The sequence below is a fragment of the Magallana gigas genome, chromosome 4, assembly GCF_963853765.1.
Source record: "Magallana gigas chromosome 4, xbMagGiga1.1, whole genome shotgun sequence".
NCBI classification, from domain to species: domain Eukaryota; kingdom Metazoa; phylum Mollusca; class Bivalvia; order Ostreida; family Ostreidae; genus Magallana; species Magallana gigas.
Window position 1 is genome coordinate 55166186 of NC_088856.1, and position 21197 is coordinate 55187382.

Here is a 21197-nt window from a genome sequence, read left to right on the forward strand (position 1 = left end):
CCGTGGCTGCAACCTTTGGTTAGAAGGCGTTTAATCTTGATGTTGCAATAAATCGTTATGTCGTAATTTGCGTTTTGGTGAAAACAAAACTATAAATTGTTATATATTTGTTGGTGGTAAATCAAATGTTGTAATTAACGTGAAAATGTTTAATTCTTTCCTACTTATGATTTATATAAATTGTTTTGTTAAATAGATCGACATGCGCATGGTCTGAACTTGTTGTAAATAATTTTTTATCCAAATTTTTGCACATTTTTTGCCTATTATTTGATTAATTTTCTTACCAATCATGCATTATGTAATAATCGAGTAATTTTCTGCTGATTTGATAAACTATTTTATGGTGAAGTGAGTCTCATTAAGTTCCACACCTTGCATGTGATTTGAGAACTTGCCAGGTTACATCGGTACAGGTACACGCTACATCGCTAGGTACTGATATTCCTCAAAGTTGGAATGATTGAATGCTTTTTATCGTAATAAATTCTCTTAAATGCAACTGTTACAATACTTTACATTGCTTATCTTGAGACTGCATGTGTGTACTATAGATGTATTTGTTTTGATTGCAAAGACTCTGGATCATTTAAACAATAAATTCTTGTTTTGTGATTCATGCAAGATATGAAGGTGGCGACATTGCAGAAAAATGTAAGTCGCGAAAGCTTGTTATGTTCATTTCTTCCGTACTAATCGCTATCGTTGTATTTATAATCGATACCGTTTACTAATTTTACTTGTTTTGTAATTTCTCTGCTGAAATATATGAAAAAAAAATTATGAAAGACTTTTTATTTTCATAAATATATTTTATAAGAACTTACATTTTTTATATCACTATATACAGCTGATATACCAGGTATTATTTTTTAAAATCCATTAAAATCTGGAATTTATGAACACAAAAAAAAAAATGGAATCAATGCAATCAATCTTGGTTGATTTGTTATATGGAAGATAGACAGGTGCCTGCATCTATGAATTAAACAAACAACAAACACGTGTGCATTTCTATAGGGGACTAAATCAGAGCTCCACTAGAAAAAAAATATGTCTCCATAGTAAAAGTACCAAACATGCCTTGAACCCCCCCCCCCCTCTTTCAGCAAACGTAGATAACCCTCGGGAACCCCCCCCCCCCCCCCAAATAAGATCTATCACACTCGGACCCAGATAGATATCAGCTAACCCTGATTTACCCTGCATGATCAATATAAACACAAACACATTGAAAACATTAATTATATACTCATCACACTGAATCATTAAAATTAATATACGTACCATCATTGCGCCCTCGACATATACATCATACTGAGTTGTAATGTTCATAGGTGCCTGGCTTCCTACAGTTGTTTTCATCAGACTTCTAGTGTTTTGCTACCTGGAAAATACTGATAAAATGTATGACATTTTGATAAACTGGATAATTTAGCTGATTATCATTGGTGTTTAGTACATTTTTTTCTTGTTTATTATCTCTACTTTTGCGATATTAAAGTGATAAATATCCAAAACTACATGTAAAGTAAAAATTAACAAATGATAAAGTCGTGCATTTTTTACCAATTGTAAACATTCTGTAATCAAACATTGACGAGTGAAGATTATATTTATATACACATTAAGCAGAATTTATGGTATATGAATATATTATCAACAGGGATATATTGTCAAATACAGTTTATGATGTCATCAGAACAGTATATCTACATCTGTGCACATCCAAACTGTTTACACGGAAGCACCTGTCAGTGATATGTACCAATTTATTGACGTCCATAGCTGTTCAAACATCTACCAATGATATGCACTAATTTATTGGGATGCTCGAATCTAAAGAACTGTATTTACACATACTTAGGTTTATATGTTGTACGATTGTAAAATTTCTAAGTCATAAATTCCCCACACTGATAGTTTACATAAAACTTTGAAAAAAACGTGTTACGTGTGGATTGCTGATCGAACACCCTCAGTATATAAACCCCGCGTAAGTTTAGATTTGATACAAATTGAGGATGATGTTCAGTGACGGTGAGATGAGGTTTTTTCTGGTAGCGTGCGTTCTTACCATTGGCTTAATCTGCTCTGTGGAAGGACAAACAAAAGGTATCGTAAAGGTCATAAAGAAAACATTACATGCATGTAGTTGTGAATAAATAAGGAATCATTCTTTGAGTATTATGAGGTGATAATTTCGGTCGGGGTGTGATCAAATCCTATAAAGCCCGAAGGGCTTTATGATAGATTTGATCACACCTCGACCGAAATTATCATCTCATAATATTCAAAAAATGATTCCTTATTACTTATATATATAATTTTAGGCCATCGTACGATTAAATATTTAAATATAAATAAACAAACCCCGCTGGCGCCTCAATTTGGCGTCATTTGTATTATGAGTTATAAAGTACAAAATCGATATGTAGTGTTATCACAGGCAAAGACACTGGATAATGTAAATATACCGAAGTATAACCGCAATACTTGCATTGGATACATATATTCAGAAAACGAAACTTTTCTAGCAAGGCAGTCTTTAGTATAAAACTTTGAAACATTTCTGTTATATTTACTTTTAAATTCAGCATGTATTAGCAATATATCAGTCAAAGAAAATCAAGTTCAATACTTAGTCTACAATAGTATCTATTGATTCTAGATGCGATTAGATTACCAGGATAAATGAGATTTCGAAATCATTGGTGTTTTTATCTTCATCACACCAGCAAGTTCAGACCATGCAGGTCGATCTATGTAACAAAACAATTTACATGTATATAAATTATAAGTAGGAAAGAAAATAAACATTTTCACGTAAATGACAACATTTGATTTACCACCACCAATTAAATATCTAACAATTTATAATTCTGTTTTCACCAAAACGCAAATTACGACATAACGATTTATTGCAACAACAAGATTAAACGCCTTCTAACCAAAGGTTGCAGCCACGGGAGCTTCAGCCCGCACCCTAGCGATTGTACCATGTACCAGGTGTGTGTCCACGGGTACCTGCTGAACATGACGTGTGTGTACGGCACGGCCTGGAGTCAGGCCAACTCCTCGTGTGTAGACGCGGCCACTGTCAACTGTACACTCCAAGACGACACCAAAGGTTTTTTTTTTCACAGAAATTTAAACGACATATTTTTTCATATATAGCTAGCCGCATTCCTGTGTGAATCATGATTTTTTTTCCGGTGGGGGGGAGCATAGGTGGAAGTGGATCCATCAGAAACACTCCCTTTATATATCTGCATCTTCAGACCTCTCCCCATGGAAAATGTAAAGTTTTTGAAATCATACAGTCCTTTTTAAAGTCATCTATAAAAGAAGTTTAAATTTGAACATTTTAAATTACGTGTAATAGTACAAGTCTTATAAATAGATTTACAAGTCTGAAATAATATAACTGATTATCCATTTTTGAGGTTAAAAATACATATTTCGAAAATAAAAAATATGTAATAATTTTAATTTACTCATCACATCATTTCACAAGTCTGAAATCGACTACACGGTTATTTTTCATTCTATAGATTCCAAATCGTTTTCCTGCCCTTCCACTTTCGGGAAGTTCCCCGACGCAGAGAACTGCCAGAATTACTACGTGTGTTCGTTTGGGAGGGCGACACAAAAACAGTGCCAGGGAAACACCGGATGGGATCGGAAGCTGAAACTATGCAACTATAAATACAATCTGCCGAACTGTTCTTAATATGTACATGTACACGAGAGATGAAATGTATATGTATGAAAGAATAAATAAAGGATTCATATTTTTCTGAATCTACTCTAGCTACCTATTTGTATCTCTTTCGTAACATGCATGTATGATTTATTAATTGCGGTAGGTTCATAATAATTTCAGCATACATGAACCTAGTATAAATACTGTTGGCAGGATATCTAAGCATCAGGGGGCTGAGGGTGGGCTGCTTATTTTTAGGAGGATACAGCATAGTGATATGGAATTGATATTAGAATTAAAGGTTGATACTGCGCATTCACTCCACGGAATGGTATCTTAAATGAAGAATATTTTTTTTAACCTTAAAAATTTATTCTTTGTAAAGATTTTGGATCAGCCCCCCCCCCCCCCCCCCACTTTTTCTCGCACCAAATAATTTTCTTAAATTTACATAGTAAAATTGAATTATCATGGGGTTGCCCACCCCCCACTTTTTTGGGAGTATGTATAACAATTGGAATAGAAATGAGAGAAATCGAAGTTATAAGTTACTTAGTATAAATCTACGCCAACGACCGCCCCTCCCCTCCCCCCCCCCCCCCCCGGATTAGGATTTTGAAGATTTTTTGGGAACTGCCTTTTCCCTAATTTTTTTATTTTGTCAAGATTTTTTGGATCAGTCTGCCCCCCCCCCCACTTTCAAAATCGATGCTACGTGCCTGTATAAGGCTATGAAAAAAATATTTCTCATTCAAACATTGATTGCAGACCGACCTTACTTTGCAACGCCATGCTATAATGGAGGGACGTGCGTTGAGAGTGGAGAAAACTACACGTGCACTGGTATCCATGGTTACGACCCAGCCTCAGATTGCGGGTCAAGTTAGTTGTTCAGTTTTATTTCTTTATAAGATAATCCCGTTTATTATCATTTGTTGTCATAATTATGTTGTTATTCTATTTTTACAGCGATTGCCTTTTGTCTTAGAAACCCTTGTCCCCATACTAAAGTTTGCTTACCTCACCTCGGGGGTTTCACATGCGTGTGATCGGCAGGATTTACTGGAACAGATTGTACCTCTGGTAATGAATAACTTACAGTTTTGCACTTAGCTACCTTACCTTACCTACCGTACCTTAACTTCGCATATTAGAAATGTACAAATGTATTTTGTTGTTACTTTTCAAACTCAGATATTGACGAATGCGCAAGTTCACCATGTATCCATGGCAACTGCTCCGATAACGTCAATGGCTACCGATGTCTGTGTGATTCAGGATATGCAGGCCTTCATTGTGAATCAAGTATTTGATAAACAAATATATACCTCTACCACTTAATTATTATGTACATGTATTTGCAGTCCTCATATGGTTTGATTTTTTATTTCCATTTATAGATGTCGATGAGTGTGCCAGCTCACCGTGTATCCATGGGAACTGCACTGATGACGTCAATAGTTTTCACTGCTCACGTGACGTCGGTTTCAGTGGCATAACTTGCTCATCAAGTTAGTTGATTAAGTTTATCAGTTACAAAATGTTAAGACACTGACTTTAAAAAAGTTTGTGGCCACAGGTTCTGTGTATGTACTTCTTATGTAAACAAAATCTTGTGATTTCCCGTTTTTATAGCCGTGTCCAGTTCTGAGTGCTCCTCTTCTAACTGTAACGTGGTCAGGTGCTCGATTTTCAATCTCCACTTAGGAACTGCTCGCTACTACGGTACGATTCTTAACTTATTACTTGATATTCATAATTCTACTCAAAGGAATATAATAATTTAACATATTTATAAAAGTATAATATTGCAAACATAAGCGGTCGTGACACATTTAGTAAAAATAAATACATATAGTACAATGTACGTGTTCCCTTCAAAAAAGAAAACATTGCTCAACAAAATATTTAACTTATTCTCGTTCGTATGCGTTATTTATTTAAATCTATCAATTTACATGAATGTGTATCTTTACTTAAAAGTACTCTTTCTTTTCAAATTGAATGCAGAATCATGTGATGTTACAATTAATGCATCTTAGGGACAGGGCATTATAATTAAAACTTGGTTATGAGTCTAACGCTTAATATAAATTAAGATATTGTTTGTTCTGATTTCTGTTTTCCCCATGACAACAGCTTGGGTATCTTGCCTACTGTCTACTCTGGTCCTGGCAACTCTTTCCTTTTGTGTCGTATTTATCTATGGAATAAAGAAGAGGCAAAGGTAAATTGTTTAGCTCACCTGAACCGAAGATTCGAGTGAGCTTTTCTGGTCACCTAGCATCCGTCGTCTTAGGGCGCGTGTTTTAAAAAATCTTCTTCTCAAGATCAATTGCACCGGAAATACCAATATTTACACCGCAGCTTGCATATTTAGTCAAAGTTCTAGATTGTTAAAGACTAATACTAGGGCCCGAAAAGGGGTTCAAAGTTTTAACATAGAAATATATTGGGAATATGTTTAAAAATCTTCCAAGGAACCGCAATGCTTCAATTTGTGGTACTACTATATGCAAGCTTCCTCAGATTCTAGATTATTAAAACTGGACCCTCGGACCAATAAATTGGTGCCCAAGAGAGGTTTGAAATATGAAAGGAATTATTAAAAGATATTCAGATCTTCTCAAAAACTACAATTTGTGATATTACTTTAGAAACATCATAACATAGCGTAGACTTTAATTAAATTGTTAAAACCACGACCCCCAGGCCAATACTGGGGCCCCAGGAGGGGTTGAAAGTTCAACATAGAAAAATATAAGGAACATGTTTTAAAATCTTCTTCTAAAGAACCACAATGCTAAAATTTGTGAGATTACTATACAAGCATCATTAGATTGTCTAGATTTTAAATTGCTAAAAAGCATGACACCCGGACCAATACTAGTGCTCCAAGATGGTTTTAAAGTTCAAAATTCAAATGATTGGGAAACATGTTTGAAAACCTTGTAATCATTAACTACACTGCTTAAATGTGTGAAATTATAATGCAGGCATTTTAAAATAACGAAGACTCAAAATTGTTAAAACGGTGACCCGCCGACCAATAGTTATGTTCAACGTAGAAGTACAGAGGAAAAATAAGAAAATTTTCAAGAAATACAAAGCTACGTTTAGTTATTTTACTTATAAGCATCCTCATATCTTTATATCCTCTTATCAAGGTCACAGTGACCTTTCATTTTTAATAATCATTTATAGTTCATTTTACATTTAAGTTTTCTTTGATACCTTGGGGTATAGGAAATTAATATTGGCCGAGAGTTTGACAATATTTTCAAAGAGTTTCTTATTCAAACATTTCAAAATAGAATAATACAAGAACTTTGTTCAGGTTAGCTATTTGGCCCATGAGATTATTGTTCAACTTATGAGTGTCCCTCCACATTGATACTAGTAATCCAAAACCAAAGATTCAGTAATTCGTGATATGTTATACACTGTATATAAAGATCAGGAATTTGAAGGTACGCATCTGTGAAGTTGTAAATATAAGTAAAAAATTGATTTTAAAAGCTTTCTAAAGCCTGCGCACAGTTTTGAACTTTGAGTGCTAGTTGAAGCTATCTGATAAATTCGGGAGGGGGGGGGGGGTCTCTATAGATCTAGATTTAGTTAGAACAGAGAAAAGTGATATTTGCAAAGATTGGCAATATACATCTTTAACGTAATAATATCATGATTAATTTTATGTACCGATGTTTTAGCTATGTCATGTATATGAATCAAGATTATTTAATTTTCATTTCTTAGATTGTCAATAGAACAGCGCTCTCCATTTCCATTCGAGGATACGACTTTGGGAGAATCTAAAAAGATATTTGACTTCATTGTTTTTAGACAAAATGGTAATAAATCATGACACAGAATCTTGTCTTTTTTATCTATGACAAGATAACATTAGATGTATCTACAAGCTTAGGGACGTGACCACGTTTTGTGCATAGTGAATCTAAACCTCATCTTTAAAACTCGAATTTTCAAATTACAAAACTAGGTTACTCTGAAAACTCCATTACTTTCTGTTGTAACTCATGTCCGTGAAAATGTTTAAGGGGGTTGGGTGGAGTTTCGTGTTGAAACGTAGCTAAAATTGTTTCTAAGGCAATAATCAGGAAATTGATGTACAAATATAGTTTTGAAAGTTTAAAAGTTTGGGAGGATTACAGTTAGACTACAGTTTATGGCTATAGTCGGAAATCTGATTTAAAATAGTTACGTAGATGTTGCAATTTAGTTTGTTTGAATTGAACAAAACCAAGAAAAAAACTTAAAATCCATTATGACTACATTAAAGTGAAATTAAATTCATTGAAATGAGAGAGAGAGAGAGAGAGAGAGAGAGAGAGAGAGAGAGAGAGAGAGAGAGAGAGAGATTATGATGATACTAATGGAGACAATTGAACCATATAAAGTTTTTTTTGCTATCGGTATAAAAATTGTAAAAATAAAATGAATACAATGCGTGTATACAATGTCTATACTCATCTTATGCTCATACAATGTTCATGCTCATCTTATTGCTAACTCTTATTGTTTATACATGTAACTGCATGTAACTCGGGTAACCATCCAGTATGCTCTAAATCTTTGGTAATGTTGATGGTGTAAAATTCCAATGGCAATAAAATTCAAGATCCGATATACTAATCTACTAGAGATTATAGAAAGTCAATTTCCTCTAATTTTCCAAAATGTTGATTTCAGTTCGTCAACTTACCATTTAAGCCACGTACACTTGAATTTAATATGTTATATTCCCTTTACAGTAGGTCCATATATATATGATAACACAATTTACAATGTTTACAATTTACAATCTTGTGTGGAAGCATTCTCGGGTGGTGTAGATTCCAGTTTAATTATGTTCACCGGGAGTAGGATGGGGCTACAAGGGGGGGGGGGGGGCGTTTTTTTTTTACATAAGAAGTTTTAGAGAAAAATCTTTAAAAATATTCTTGTGTGGAGGCATTCTAAGGTGGTGTAGATTCATGTATTCCAAAGCCATTTCTTTGACGCGCTGAACTATCCTTATTAATTTGCAACTCCGGATCCTTGGCCATTGCCCCTTGGGTTGCATTAGCTTCCGCCAAAAATGTGGATGCTCATTCCAAGAACAAGGTACCAGTCGTGGACTACACTGAGGTGTGACGGACGGCAGCTAGGGTCCTTCCTCTACGTCTACTCAATTGCTTGACACTTCTGGTGGTCTTTGCTCTTGCCTTGGTGGAACTGGCCATGGCGTTTTTCTTTGTTTGTATGGGAGGCATAACATTTGTCTTGGAGTCTAAAACAATTCTTTTCAGTGCAGAAAACGCCGGGAATGGCTGCTTGAGTAACCCACCATGTGCGCCCCTCTTTATAATTGCAGTAATTGGTGAAAATTTACTAAAAACCTCGCCCCTTATTTTTTCGAAAATCAATTAAGTGCGATTAATTTGCAATTGCATTAAACGATCTTATTTAAGATAGTGGTAGTAATTAAATAATTAAGGTAGGAAAAACCATCTTTAGGTAAGCATCAAAATTTTTGAAAAAAAAATCATATGTCCCAGAGAAAGGGGGGTTCAAACCCCGGAACCCTCCTCCCCTCTCCTCTAGATCAGCCAATGCAATATACCTAGGGTAATACATGCATATAGATTAGATACATCGGTGTATTATGGCAAACTGTGTGTGTCTTGACGTCATGTTTAAGACTTGATCGTGCATCGTTGCGACAAAATATTCTGCTTGGGATAACACTATAATAAATGTTTTTTGCATAAACTATGGTGTTGAGCATGCCTGTCGTGGAAAATATAAAACAGACAGCAACATTGTCTACATTTATTTTGGAATTGACTCTCGTATATTTTGTGGATGCAATTATACTGGCATTTAATGGGCGCACGTGTCATCTCCATATCCTTGCAAACTATTAAAATTGTTGAATACTTTTTTGAATGCTAGATTTGTCGAATATCAAATTCAGATCCAAAAAAGGCAGCTTTCGGAAATAAACTAAGTTAATTTTTAAATGATTTTTTTCGTACTTGGAGGAGAGGTGGCAGTTTGGAAAGGATTCCCAGGGTCTAACACGTGGGGTATTTCGAGTCAATTTACTCAGCAAATGTCTGGTATTTGTCTAAAATTATTAAACGAGGAAAGTGGTGGACATGGTTTGCATTTATCATATAAAGTTTTGTACAACTTTTCATTTATTGAAGCTCTTGTTGAATTTTTCACCCTTTTATTATAGATTACATTTAAATGTATGCGAGTTTATATCACTTAAACGTAAATTTAATTTGCACGACTGATCAAAGAGAGATAACTCCTATCACATAAATTTTAATAAAAGTTTTATCAAATTGATTAATCAGAGCATTTTGGTTTTTTGTTTTGTTGAATTAAGGAATGAAGTCAATATTTATTTGTTTTTTGTTTTTTTGAATTAAAGAATGAATTCAATATTTATTTGTTCTATACGATATAAAATGGTTTGGGGCAGTTTACGCGTTATAAATCGCGAAGCGGATTATAAATAAGCGTAAACTGTTTCAAACCATTTTATATCGTATAAAACTAATAAATATTGAATTCATTGCTTATAATTCAATTTTTTAACTCTTCATTGTAGATAAAAGCGGTCATTTGACCTTTAAAATGATGTAAAATTATACAAAATTCAAACGTAACGTCAGGCGTATTGATACGTTTTTGACGTTAGTCTTACTATGACGTAGGCAACATTCTTTATACGATATAAACCAATTTTTTAGCCAATCAGAAAGCGCGTTACAACCAGAATTTAATTATTTAAAAATAATATACTAAAGAATAAGATAATATATTTGTTCGTGTTTACTGTGAAAATATATTAACAATGGACACGATTTTAAAATGCAAAATAATTCCGCACCCCCCCCCCCCCCCCTTGGAACGGTTAATAGCGATTATTGTATCAAATATTACTTTTTATGTCCGATCAAACATTTTAGCCAAAATGTCTTTTATAAATTGAATGTATTAGCATAAGACAAATGTAGCACAGAAACACTAAGAAAAAGGACGATGAACGCAGATACGAAACTGGAAAAATAAAATCAGATACGTAGCTACGGGGGGGGGGGGGGATAAACTTATTTTGCCTACTGACATATTACTTAAAGTTACTTATATAATTCAAAAAATATTTGTGTCTCTTCTTTTCTGTCACTGTAAGAAAATATAGAAATTATATTGAAAAGCATTATAACAGTTCAAGAAGGTCGTAGTCCTGTAATCAAGCCCTCACCCCCCCCCCCCCCCCCCCCCGAACCCTACGGATTAAAATTAGCGGAGTTTTCTGTGTTTTTTCCCCCAAGTCTTGGTCCCCTTCAACTTGAAAAGCGATGCTATGTGCCTGATACCATAACATATCTAAATTCTGTTATCTAGCAAAACATCGACTTTTGTAGTCTTTTAACTTAGTACTCCAAACATATTGACACTTGATTGTTGTTTGCGCCAAAATCTTATTTAGAACCTCATTGCCAACTATTCTATAATATCCGCCCATACGTTGGTATAGGCTCATTTTGATTGAAAAAATAACGCAAGTCATTCAAATCCCTGTTGCAGTTACCCTGTATACATTAGAAATGTTATTTGAACCTTTGTAGAAAAAAAAATAAGTTCGTAAATTTTGAAACATTGACTCTGTTTTTTTTGTTTTTTTTGCATTAAACAATGAATTTTATTATTTCTGTATTTTTTCATGCGCGGATATAGAGAGGGAGAGTCGGTACCCCCTGAAAAACTCAATTTTCTTACTCATATAGTAAATTTGCCGAAAATAAAACTCGGACCTCCTCTGGAAAACAAATTCTGGATCCGCGCATGCATTTTACACTGAAATCAAGATTATTTTAATTGTGCTATTTTATTCACCCTTCGTTTTACTTCTTGTGACCTTTGACCTCATCCACTTGTCAGCATGTTTAATCTTCATAATGTTTACCAACATCGATGACTAAAGTCTTAAAATACAATGGTTTGACAGAACACTTACTGACATAGTAACCTATTGACCCATCAACCTTTTGAACTGGAAATATACAGGGGTCATGCTATAAGAATGGGCAACCTGCTTACGTGGTATGGCTAAAATAAATCATCGATCCATAACCTAACAAGATTGCTCACTTCTTTGATGGGACGTGGCCATTGACAAAGAGGATGTTTTTTTCATCTCAGATGCAACAATCAGCATTGCTTCAAAATAGTCTTAGAATTAAATGTTACAGAGTTTAAAATTTCCAACTGATAATTAAAACATTCAGACATTTTGCTCCATCCAATTAAATCTGAAAATCCAATTTATTTTTTTATATTTAAAATTGCAGGTCAACAAAAATAATTAAAACAAGATCACATAATTGTATACAAATCATTTATTATACACAATGATATACATGTACCCATCCAACAGAATGACATAAATTAAATGGGTTTTTTTCAACAAACATTCACTTGTTCTCATTCTTGATATACAATGTTCATTAAACAGAATGTCTTTTTTTAATGATAATAAAAATAAATAAAACAATGGAAATCAAGCTTTTATAATAATATTACAAGTTTTATTTTGAGTACAAAACATGACGTCATAATGCTCTAAAATGACGTCATAATGCTCGAAAGGGGTATATTTTCTACTGACTATGTATGGAATATACATGGTCTCCACTGTTGTTAGCCAATGGATTTCTTACAATTTAGCAGGAGGTAAGATATATTGACGTACCTGTAGGTCGGTGATTCTGGGGATCAGGTCATTATAGAAGCGTCTGACGGCCTCTACGTACGGGGGATAGTTGCTCCGTACCTTTATGTCAGGGTCCTTTAGCAGCCAACTTTTAAAAGACGCAAGTGTACATACAACAAACACAAAATACAAGACAACAAACAACTAACCCTATAAAAGGATTTCGTGGAAATCTTCCATTTCAGTTTTTTTGTTATATATAAAAATTAGAAAGAAAAGTGCAGGAAAATTAACAAAGTATATCTGATCATATAACACGTTATAATTTTATACATAGTCTTACCATAAGAATTGCGCTTACCTTACTCATTCCCTTTATTTCCTGGTATAAACTTACCTGTAAGTATTCTTTTCTTTTCCAGATTGAAATTTTACTTACCCATTTCTTAGGTAGAGACTATATACCTGGACATTCCATGTACCTGACCAATTCAGCTTTCGGGTAGATACTTTACCTGACCAGTTCTATTTTCAAGAAGATAGTTACCTGATCGTTTCTATTTCCAGGTAGATATTTACCTGGGCATTCCTCCCCAGTCCCACTCGGCACAGATGTAGGGGCCTGGTCTAAAGATCACAAACAACCCCTCCTCCCCCGCCTGTCGGATAAACTCACTGTTGGGGAAATATGATTATGGCATGCGTTGATGTAATCTCAGAGACGTTACATGTATGTGATCCTTAGTTGGTTAAGTTGGAAAGAGAGAGACAGAGAGAGAGAGAGAGAGAGAGAGAGAGAGAGAGTTTATTAGAAAGAGAAAACGAGGTTATGAAAGACCAAGACATCATAAACAATGAGACACACTAAAAATAAAGTCAGAGAGAGAGAGAGAGAGAGAGAGAGAGAGAGAGAGAGAGAGAGAGAGAGAGAGGTTAGTTGTTAGGTCAGACAAACCTGACATCCAGATTTCCGGAACTCCCCCGGATACTCCTCTTGTAGGTTCCATGGTACATACCTACAATGTCAAAGTCGATTAAAGATAGACTGAAGCATATTTCACATGGTATATCAATTACAGTGTATCACTGCATTGTGTTATATTATTATTACTTGACACGATAGTGTTAGGTACGTACATGTGGTTTGAACATGTTTTATTGTATATATAATATACAATGAGATCATTGTAAATATGATATGCAATGAGATCATTGTATATATGATATGCAATGAGATCATTGTATATATGATATGCAATGAGATCATTGTATATATAATATAAAATGAGATCATTGTATATATGATATGCAATGAGATCATTGTAAATATAATATACAATGAGATAATTGTAAATATAATATACAATGAGATAATTGTAAATATAATATACAATGAGATTGAACACAAGTTCTAGCAACTTACTAGGTCCTCACCCTTATACAAATAATTTGCAATTGTCACAAAACATGCCATTAATATAACGTGTTCAAGTGAGGTCTCAGAAAAAATTTCAACAAAACAAAAAAATATTTAACAAACGCCGCGAAGGTTAACAAGAACTGCAAAAACAGAGTAGTGGAAACGGAGCAACTACATGTACTTTTGGAAAACTGTCCATTTGAAGGAGTACTTAAGCACAATTGGTAAATGAAAAACAACAAGTAATATATACAAAATGTATGCAGACAAAGAAGTTGCCAAAAAAGGGTTATTTTGTGTGTAGACGAAGAGCAAATTATGATGAATGATTCCTTATCTTTGCTTAAATATTTTATTAAATGACATGTTACATATTTTTAAATCTAGAGAACAGTGCTATCTTTAGAAGAAACGTTTTATAGATAAAATAAAAGTACTAAGTTCACTTTCACTAGAATAGCGGAGAAAGTAGAATGGCGTATCACAGTCATCGTCCCGGATGTTCAGAGTAAAGATTGTAAAAACGATAAAATAAAGAAACTGATACCGAACGCAGGTAAACTCAAGACCCGGCGACTGTTTCATTTAAGCAATAGTTGACGTTGCTACTGAGCCGTTAGACACTGGGAGTGGTGAAGGACTTTACGAAGTACATGTATACGAGTATTTGTAACAGTGTGTAATAACTGTATCGCAAGAAAGTCATCACAACATTGTAATTTTATCAGTGTTTACTTTCTACCAGTGTACTTTTTGGTCGTTTTTTGTTACATTTTTATTTAGTTCTTGTTTTAGGTTTTTCAATGGGCATGTTCACGATAAGAGCTTAATTTTATTTTTTTTCCATTTTAAATAGACAAAATGCTGAACAAAGCTTTTTTTTAAAGATCAACTAAAGTTCATATGTCAAGTTTCAAGCGGGAGGATTAGAATTATATTTTTTGTTATGTAAACAATGCTCGTGCCATGTTATTGTTTACATTTAGGTTTCTGGATACAAAATATGTTGACTTTAAAATATTTAAAAATTTTTTGGAAAAGCAAAAATTATAAAAGCCCCAGCGGTATTGAATTCATGACAGCTTCGTGGTTATTGCTAGCGTTCTCGAGAGCTAGCAACTACGTTAGTCTTTTTCACTGGAATTCGCTTGCTCGACTCCATAGTGGGGGATTCTGGGAAAACTGCACTATTGTAGATAAACTGTACCATTTGAATTTCGTTTTATCATCTTCACATGAAGTTTTGTGTTTTATTGTAAATGTCAAAAAGTAACAGTAGCTTAGGTCTTATTAAGCAAAGTGTAATTTTAAATATTATAATACATAGCTAGCTTTAAATTAAATTCCTCCAAGCTCGGAAAACCGTGAACCTCGGAGATGTTTTCCGAGCTTGCCGATTGCTACAAAACAGTACCATTAGTCTTGAAAATTTTCACCTCGAAATTGAAATTAAAGTAGATACATAATGATTAAGGCACAGACAGTGATCTATGACATTGCCAATGTGAATCCCACTCTATAAAAAATTCACAATTCTAAATTGAAACTCCACTCCAGCATAATTCCAGTACACCACTGTGCCTTCCTATTGTTAATTAATCGATTCAGAAATTTAAACCAATGTTTTAGAGATCTGCTTCTGTGTTTTATGATTGCGACAACGCTAGCTCACCGATCTTTTTAAAAGATAAGCTTGTAAACCTCTAACCCACTTCACTATGCTGTTAGGTAAAAATTCTGTGGGAAGGAAATAACAAAGAGTTATACTTGAATTTAATGTTTTTTCATAGGAAGTAAGTTACAATATATCCTATACGAACTTTAAAATTGTTGAGTTTTTTTTTTTTATATTTTTTTGTGTTGATCTTTTTTTCGGAGGGGGGATGTTGTTTAAGAATATATAAATTACGTTTCCACCGTGTTAAGTCCACACGCCCTCATCTTCCGAAAGCGGTCCCTCCAGTAGGCCGGAAGTAGTGCATGGTCCCGCTAAAGATCCGCAGGGGTTTCCCGTCCAGGATAAAGTTCCCATCTTTGAACGTCAGGGCACCTGTGCTACAGTAGACCTCGCTCATTCTGTGTCAATCCTCAGAGGAAACAGATCTGTAAAAGAGCACAGTGGAAAATATTGGGATTGTGCGCAGCAGGCATGTACAATATTATGCAAAGTGTCATAAGAATTGTTAAGAACTTAAAAGGAATATAAATTCTCATAAAAATGTTTGCTTTTTAAGAATCTTAATATTTGTAAAGGATAATTGATAGATAGCGCTTTTTAAGGGGAGATAACATTAAATCATTGCCACCTGAATTCCCAGCACCCCCCCCCCCCCAACACACACACACACACACACACAAACACACACACACACACACACACACACACACACACACACACACACACACACACACACACACACACACACACACACACACACACACACACACACACACACACACACACACACACACACACACACACACACACACACACACACACACACACACACACACACACACACACAGACTATTTGTTTTTTCTTAATTAGATTTACATTTAAAAAGTGAAAAATGAAGCCCCCCCCCCATCCCCACTTTTTGGGACCATGTGAAAAACAGAAGAAAAACAAGAAAACGAACAGTGAAATTGAAGTAAAACTAATCCCCCTTTCCCACTCTCTTTGCTTGTAAAGATTCTACGATACTCCCCCCCCCACACACACTTTAAAAAACAATGCTACGTACGTGCCTAAGAGGGGACATTTATCTTTTTCGTTTAGTTATGTCAAGGCCACGGCGAAATGTTTGTGTAGTCAGGAAAATGCACATTGTGAAGTAATTCGAATGTTAGAGCATATACATACACGTGCGCGCATTGACTAGAACCCTACACAATGTATTACCAATATAAAACAATCTAGTCAGACTCTTCAATGAAATTCATTTCATTTCCGTTTGTCTTGTTCTGCTATTCTTTTTAAATTCTGCACGTATGGACAATATTTATGCTAGTCTGTGCTAGGATTAAACAAAACAGTGAGACATGTCCTACTTTGTGTTGATTCAAACACCTATCTATGTAGGTCGGCCGAGTTAGTTAAACTTTTGCTCCACATCTATGAAGACGTACATGCATGCGCATGCATTTCAGTTTTTAGTCATAAGCATATTTCAATTTTTTGTTCAATTTGATTTACGTCTATTAAATAACTAGTCAAAGAAAACGCAGCTAATATCCAATGAAAGAGATACTGGAGTAATCAAAAAAGACATGGAACTATTTTGCAATACAAAGAATATTTTGAATAGGCGACAGCAATTCTATTTTTCTTCTTGAGTATATACATGTATATGTAAGAGAATTGATGAGTCTGTAAAACGTATTTTGTGTATAATTTGGCCAAACTTGTTAACGATAAATACAGGTGTTTTTTTTAACCTTGTTGTTATCTGATTTTTTTTTTTTTCCTGGTTCATAATTTTATTTTTTTATTTTTGCATTCTCTTTAGATACGTTGTATCCTTGCCCCCAGGTCCATGTTTGTAGGTGTTTAATTTCCTTTATTCTAACTTAATGGTTTGACAATATGTTTATTTTTCTCTTTATTCTTTTTTATTCATTTCAAACTAACCTATCTTTTTTAATCTTCCCTACATATAATTAATGTACATACATTGGATAGACATGACAGTAAAGTATGGTTCTTGCAAGTATATATTTAATCTCTCTATATATCAAACAAAAAACAAAAAAACACCATCTGAGGCAGTTACGCAGTCTATTCCTAAAAGTGTATAGTCTATGTTTGATCCACCGCTAAATTTATCGCGGGAAATATAGCAAGACACAATGTGACGTCATACGTTAAAATCTAGAAATGGAAACATGTAAAAAATGTCTTGGGTCTCAACAAAGTATAGGTGCGTTCAGAGTTCACGAGATTGTTACCAACGGCAAATTCGGTCACCAATGTCTACAAATGGTTCCCAATGGTAGCAATTGGTTACCAATGTTGACATTGGTGTACTTAATTTCAATTTCAAATGAGGTCACCAAATCTACCAGCAGCCTAGAGCTTAGGCAAGTTTGGTAAGTGACGTCATTATGCTAATTCAACATGGCGGGTTATAAGATGCCTTTATTTATTGATGTAAATAAAGATTTTAGAATAAGATATATGCATATCTTATTGAATGAATTTTTTGAATACAATCTAAGACAACCGAGGGCTTCTAAAACCCGCTTCTATACCCAGAAACATTATATTATTATAGAAAGTATGTGATAGAGAACCGGCCTTTTGATATTCGAGCTTGGACTTTCGGTAGGACGTTACTAGTTCTTGCATCAAATCAAGTGAAAAGGATGTTGATATCGAGTGAAATATGCACCGTTGTTGATTTCAGAGATCCATGGCTGAGTGGCCAACAACGAAGTTATTGATAGGCCTATGTCACATTGCTGTTTAATACAACTACCTAAAGTCCAAGCTCTTGTTAAAATTGATTCTAATTTATATACTTTTTTGCTGGCGTTAAATATTTCTTATCAGTTTTGCAATTAATCTTTACTTTTTTGTATTAATTATGGATTGGTAGTCATTTTGTAGACTTCTTTATATAATTGGGAATTTAACAAAATTGTCATCAAAGTTTTGTACTATTATGACTTTTTAAGCATAATAAATCACTCAATGAATCTGCTTCAAAGGAAAACAGTCACACTTCACAGAGGAAAGGTATTTTGTTTTGTTTTCAACTGTTTTATAAATATGTTCATATGGTTACAATTGTGATAAACTTTTGGATTTTTGATGCTTGTCGATTGTAATAACAAGTCACTCGTTACATTTAAGCAGGCTGAAGAACGTAATTTAAACCAATTCTTGGTTGTTGGTTTTTTTTGCGAAGCTTCAAGAAAATCGACCATCTGGTTCTTTTTAGGGACCATCTCAAAATACAGGTACATTTAGTGTTGGAATAAAAAGTAAATTGTCATTTTCTGCACTCTAAAGCGATGAACAATATTACAATAGCAATTTTCCTCAAATTGTAATGTGAAATTACTTATATAATTTTCTACCTTATATGTTCAATATACTAAAATATGCTGCCTGTTTTTAAGTTGGAGACAATTAAAAACACTTAAAATGCGCCAAATTTTGCTATACATTTAAGGTATTATAAATGTGGATTGGTATAATGGATCTATTATAAAATTAGGAAAAATAACTCCGACAAGATAGCTTTACTCTGTGTTTACCATTTCAACAGCGTACGATTTTAACTCCTTCCCTTGTGTCATATTTCAAAACATACTCCTTCAAAGATTCATTTTGTCATAAAAGTTATAAAAGCACAATGGCAGCATGCATAGTTTTGAAAAATTCTTTTAAAAATCTAAATATTGTTATCCGTATTTTGTTCATTGTTTTCAATTTTATAAATGATATGAAATAAGTCATTAAAAAGTATAATACACTGTATTTACTGGAATGCCCCAAAACATGCAACTATAAAGTTGCCATCCTTAAAAATAACTTTTTATACATTTACGAATTGTTACATATTTTAAGCAAAATCGTTGTCTAAATGAACAGTATATTCAAGTGCGTACAACATGTAAGACCAATTCAGACACCAACATTTCAACGGCGCTACCCCCCCCCCCCTCACATGCCATACTTTAAGTGTCTGTAATTAAAGACAAGTTAAAAACTATTACTTACATGTAAGACTAATGTTACTCGCCAAAAAAAAACCTGCCATCAATATGGAACACGTACTGCATGCGTCAATTTCTTGTTTTGAGGTTTTGTGTCTAGTAAATAATTATATTTAGCATTGTTTTAGTTTATCTGTGCCATGTTGAGAATACTTTCAAAATTTTATAAAAAGTTATATCATTTTTCAAGACTTTCATATATTCTATTCATCAGTATGAACACTAAATGTTTTAAAAAATAATGTATTTGTTTTTGTAATTTTATATTGAAAGGTATTGATTCTTTCAAAGGCTTCGGGTGCGACAAGATGCGTTTTTCCAAAAGGAAAGTTGAATGGTCGATGTGTGGAGTGTCCAGTGGATACACTGTATGAGTATGTAGAGTCTTATACCTACAGTGCTATTAATCCGGATCATTGGTATAGGAGGCAGATTATTCGGAACAACCAAAGTTATCACAAATGTGTCGAAGTATGTTCTCAAAAACATCCTTTTGTTGGCTCCAATAGAGTATGTGTTTAAAGTTGTACATGGGAAGAAATGGTGGTCGGAAATAGAAAATTCTGTAGAGATAATAACGTTAATAATGGTTTTTGTGTAATTAATGCATGTCAAGTACACGGATTCAAATGCTATAACATGGAGTGCTTAAAAAGATGTCCTGTTTTTACTGTCAGTTACAATAATAGTTGTGTAATTGAGTGTTTAAATGACAAACCGTACATTTTTAACGGCGAGTGTGTTAGCCAGTGTCCCAAAGATTACGTTTTAAACAAAGGAGTTTGTCAGCTGACATGCTCATACGGCCAGTTTCTTTTTAATATAATTTGTGTTGATAAGTGTCCAGGAAGAATGGAGTTTGTCGATGACCACTTAAGTGTTTCAGAACGCCCAACTCAAAAGGTCATTCAGGATAAAAGGTGTGTGGATAATTCTTCGAAGCAGTTTGTTCTCGATGGAATGTCGTGTAATACAAAGTGTTCCTCGGGTCTCTTTGAACACAATAAAACATGTGTTGACACTTGCCCGAACGGTACATTTAAAGAATACAAAAATGTGTCAATAACTGCTCCAGTTGATACTATAGATATGAATCACATTGTGTTAAAACGTGTCCTACCGACAATTTTATCAATCATTCAAATAATTTATGTCAACAAGTGCGAGGGTTTTAAATATTATCAACAGAAAAATATATTCTGTTTGAATACCTGTCCAGAAAAAACGGTTGAAATTAATCCGACATGCGTATCTCATTGTCCCAAAAATCGACAATTTTTACACAAGATGTCATGTCTTGCAGAATGTCCTGTTTCGTCCAAGTATTTTGAACAGAAAAACGAACCAGACAACATTATCACTTATACCTGTGTCGAAAAATGCAAAAAATACATATTGTCAATCAGCAACATGTGCGTTGATGCCTGCTCTTCATGGAAAGTTTTGTTCCAGGAGACTTGTCAAGAAGAGTGTCCAGATTCAGATCCTGTGAAAGTACATTTACCTGCAACACATGTAAATGAGCTCAATTTGACCACTTTTGTAAATTTAACAAAGCCGATAAATGCATTTGTGATCTGCGCGAAAGAATGTCCATCGAATTTTGTTCGGG

General features: G+C 34.1%; 2 protein-coding genes and 1 long non-coding RNA gene across 8 annotated transcripts in view; 2 read left to right on the forward strand and 1 right to left on the reverse strand.

Moving 5' to 3' along the window:
- Positions 1 to 21197, reverse strand: part of LOC117683219 (glutamine amidotransferase-like class 1 domain-containing protein 1) — a 151056-nt gene that overhangs the window by 72934 nt on the left and 56925 nt on the right. The window lies entirely within an intron of this gene.
- LOC117683224 (uncharacterized) lies at positions 1992 to 3813 on the forward strand. Its single transcript, XR_010712700.1, has 3 exons — positions 1992 to 2115; positions 2957 to 3130; positions 3555 to 3813. It is a non-coding gene; the product is annotated as an uncharacterized lncRNA (long non-coding RNA).
- Positions 4177 to 6044, forward strand: LOC117683241 (fibropellin-3-like). Its single transcript, XM_066082088.1, has 7 exons — positions 4177 to 4207; positions 4475 to 4588; positions 4763 to 4789; positions 4901 to 5011; positions 5107 to 5217; positions 5342 to 5431; positions 5846 to 6044. Exons 1-7 carry the CDS (start codon positions 4177 to 4179, stop codon positions 5935 to 5937), a joined length of 576 nt encoding a protein of 191 aa, XP_065938160.1. The 3' UTR covers positions 5938 to 6044.

What these genes read in the sequence shown, in the direction of transcription:
- LOC117683241 (XM_066082088.1), top strand. Translation starts at nt 4,177, where the DNA reads ATGGGGTTGCCCACCCCCCACTTTTTTGGGA. An exon ending in CACCCCCCACTTTTTTGGGA is followed by an intron (nt 4,208 to 4,474) that starts GTATGTATAACA and finishes CATTGATTGCAG; the next exon opens with ACCGACCTTACTTTGCAACG. An exon ending in AGGCCTTCATTGTGAATCAA is followed by an intron (nt 5,012 to 5,106) that starts GTATTTGATAAA and finishes TTCCATTTATAG; the next exon opens with ATGTCGATGAGTGTGCCAGC.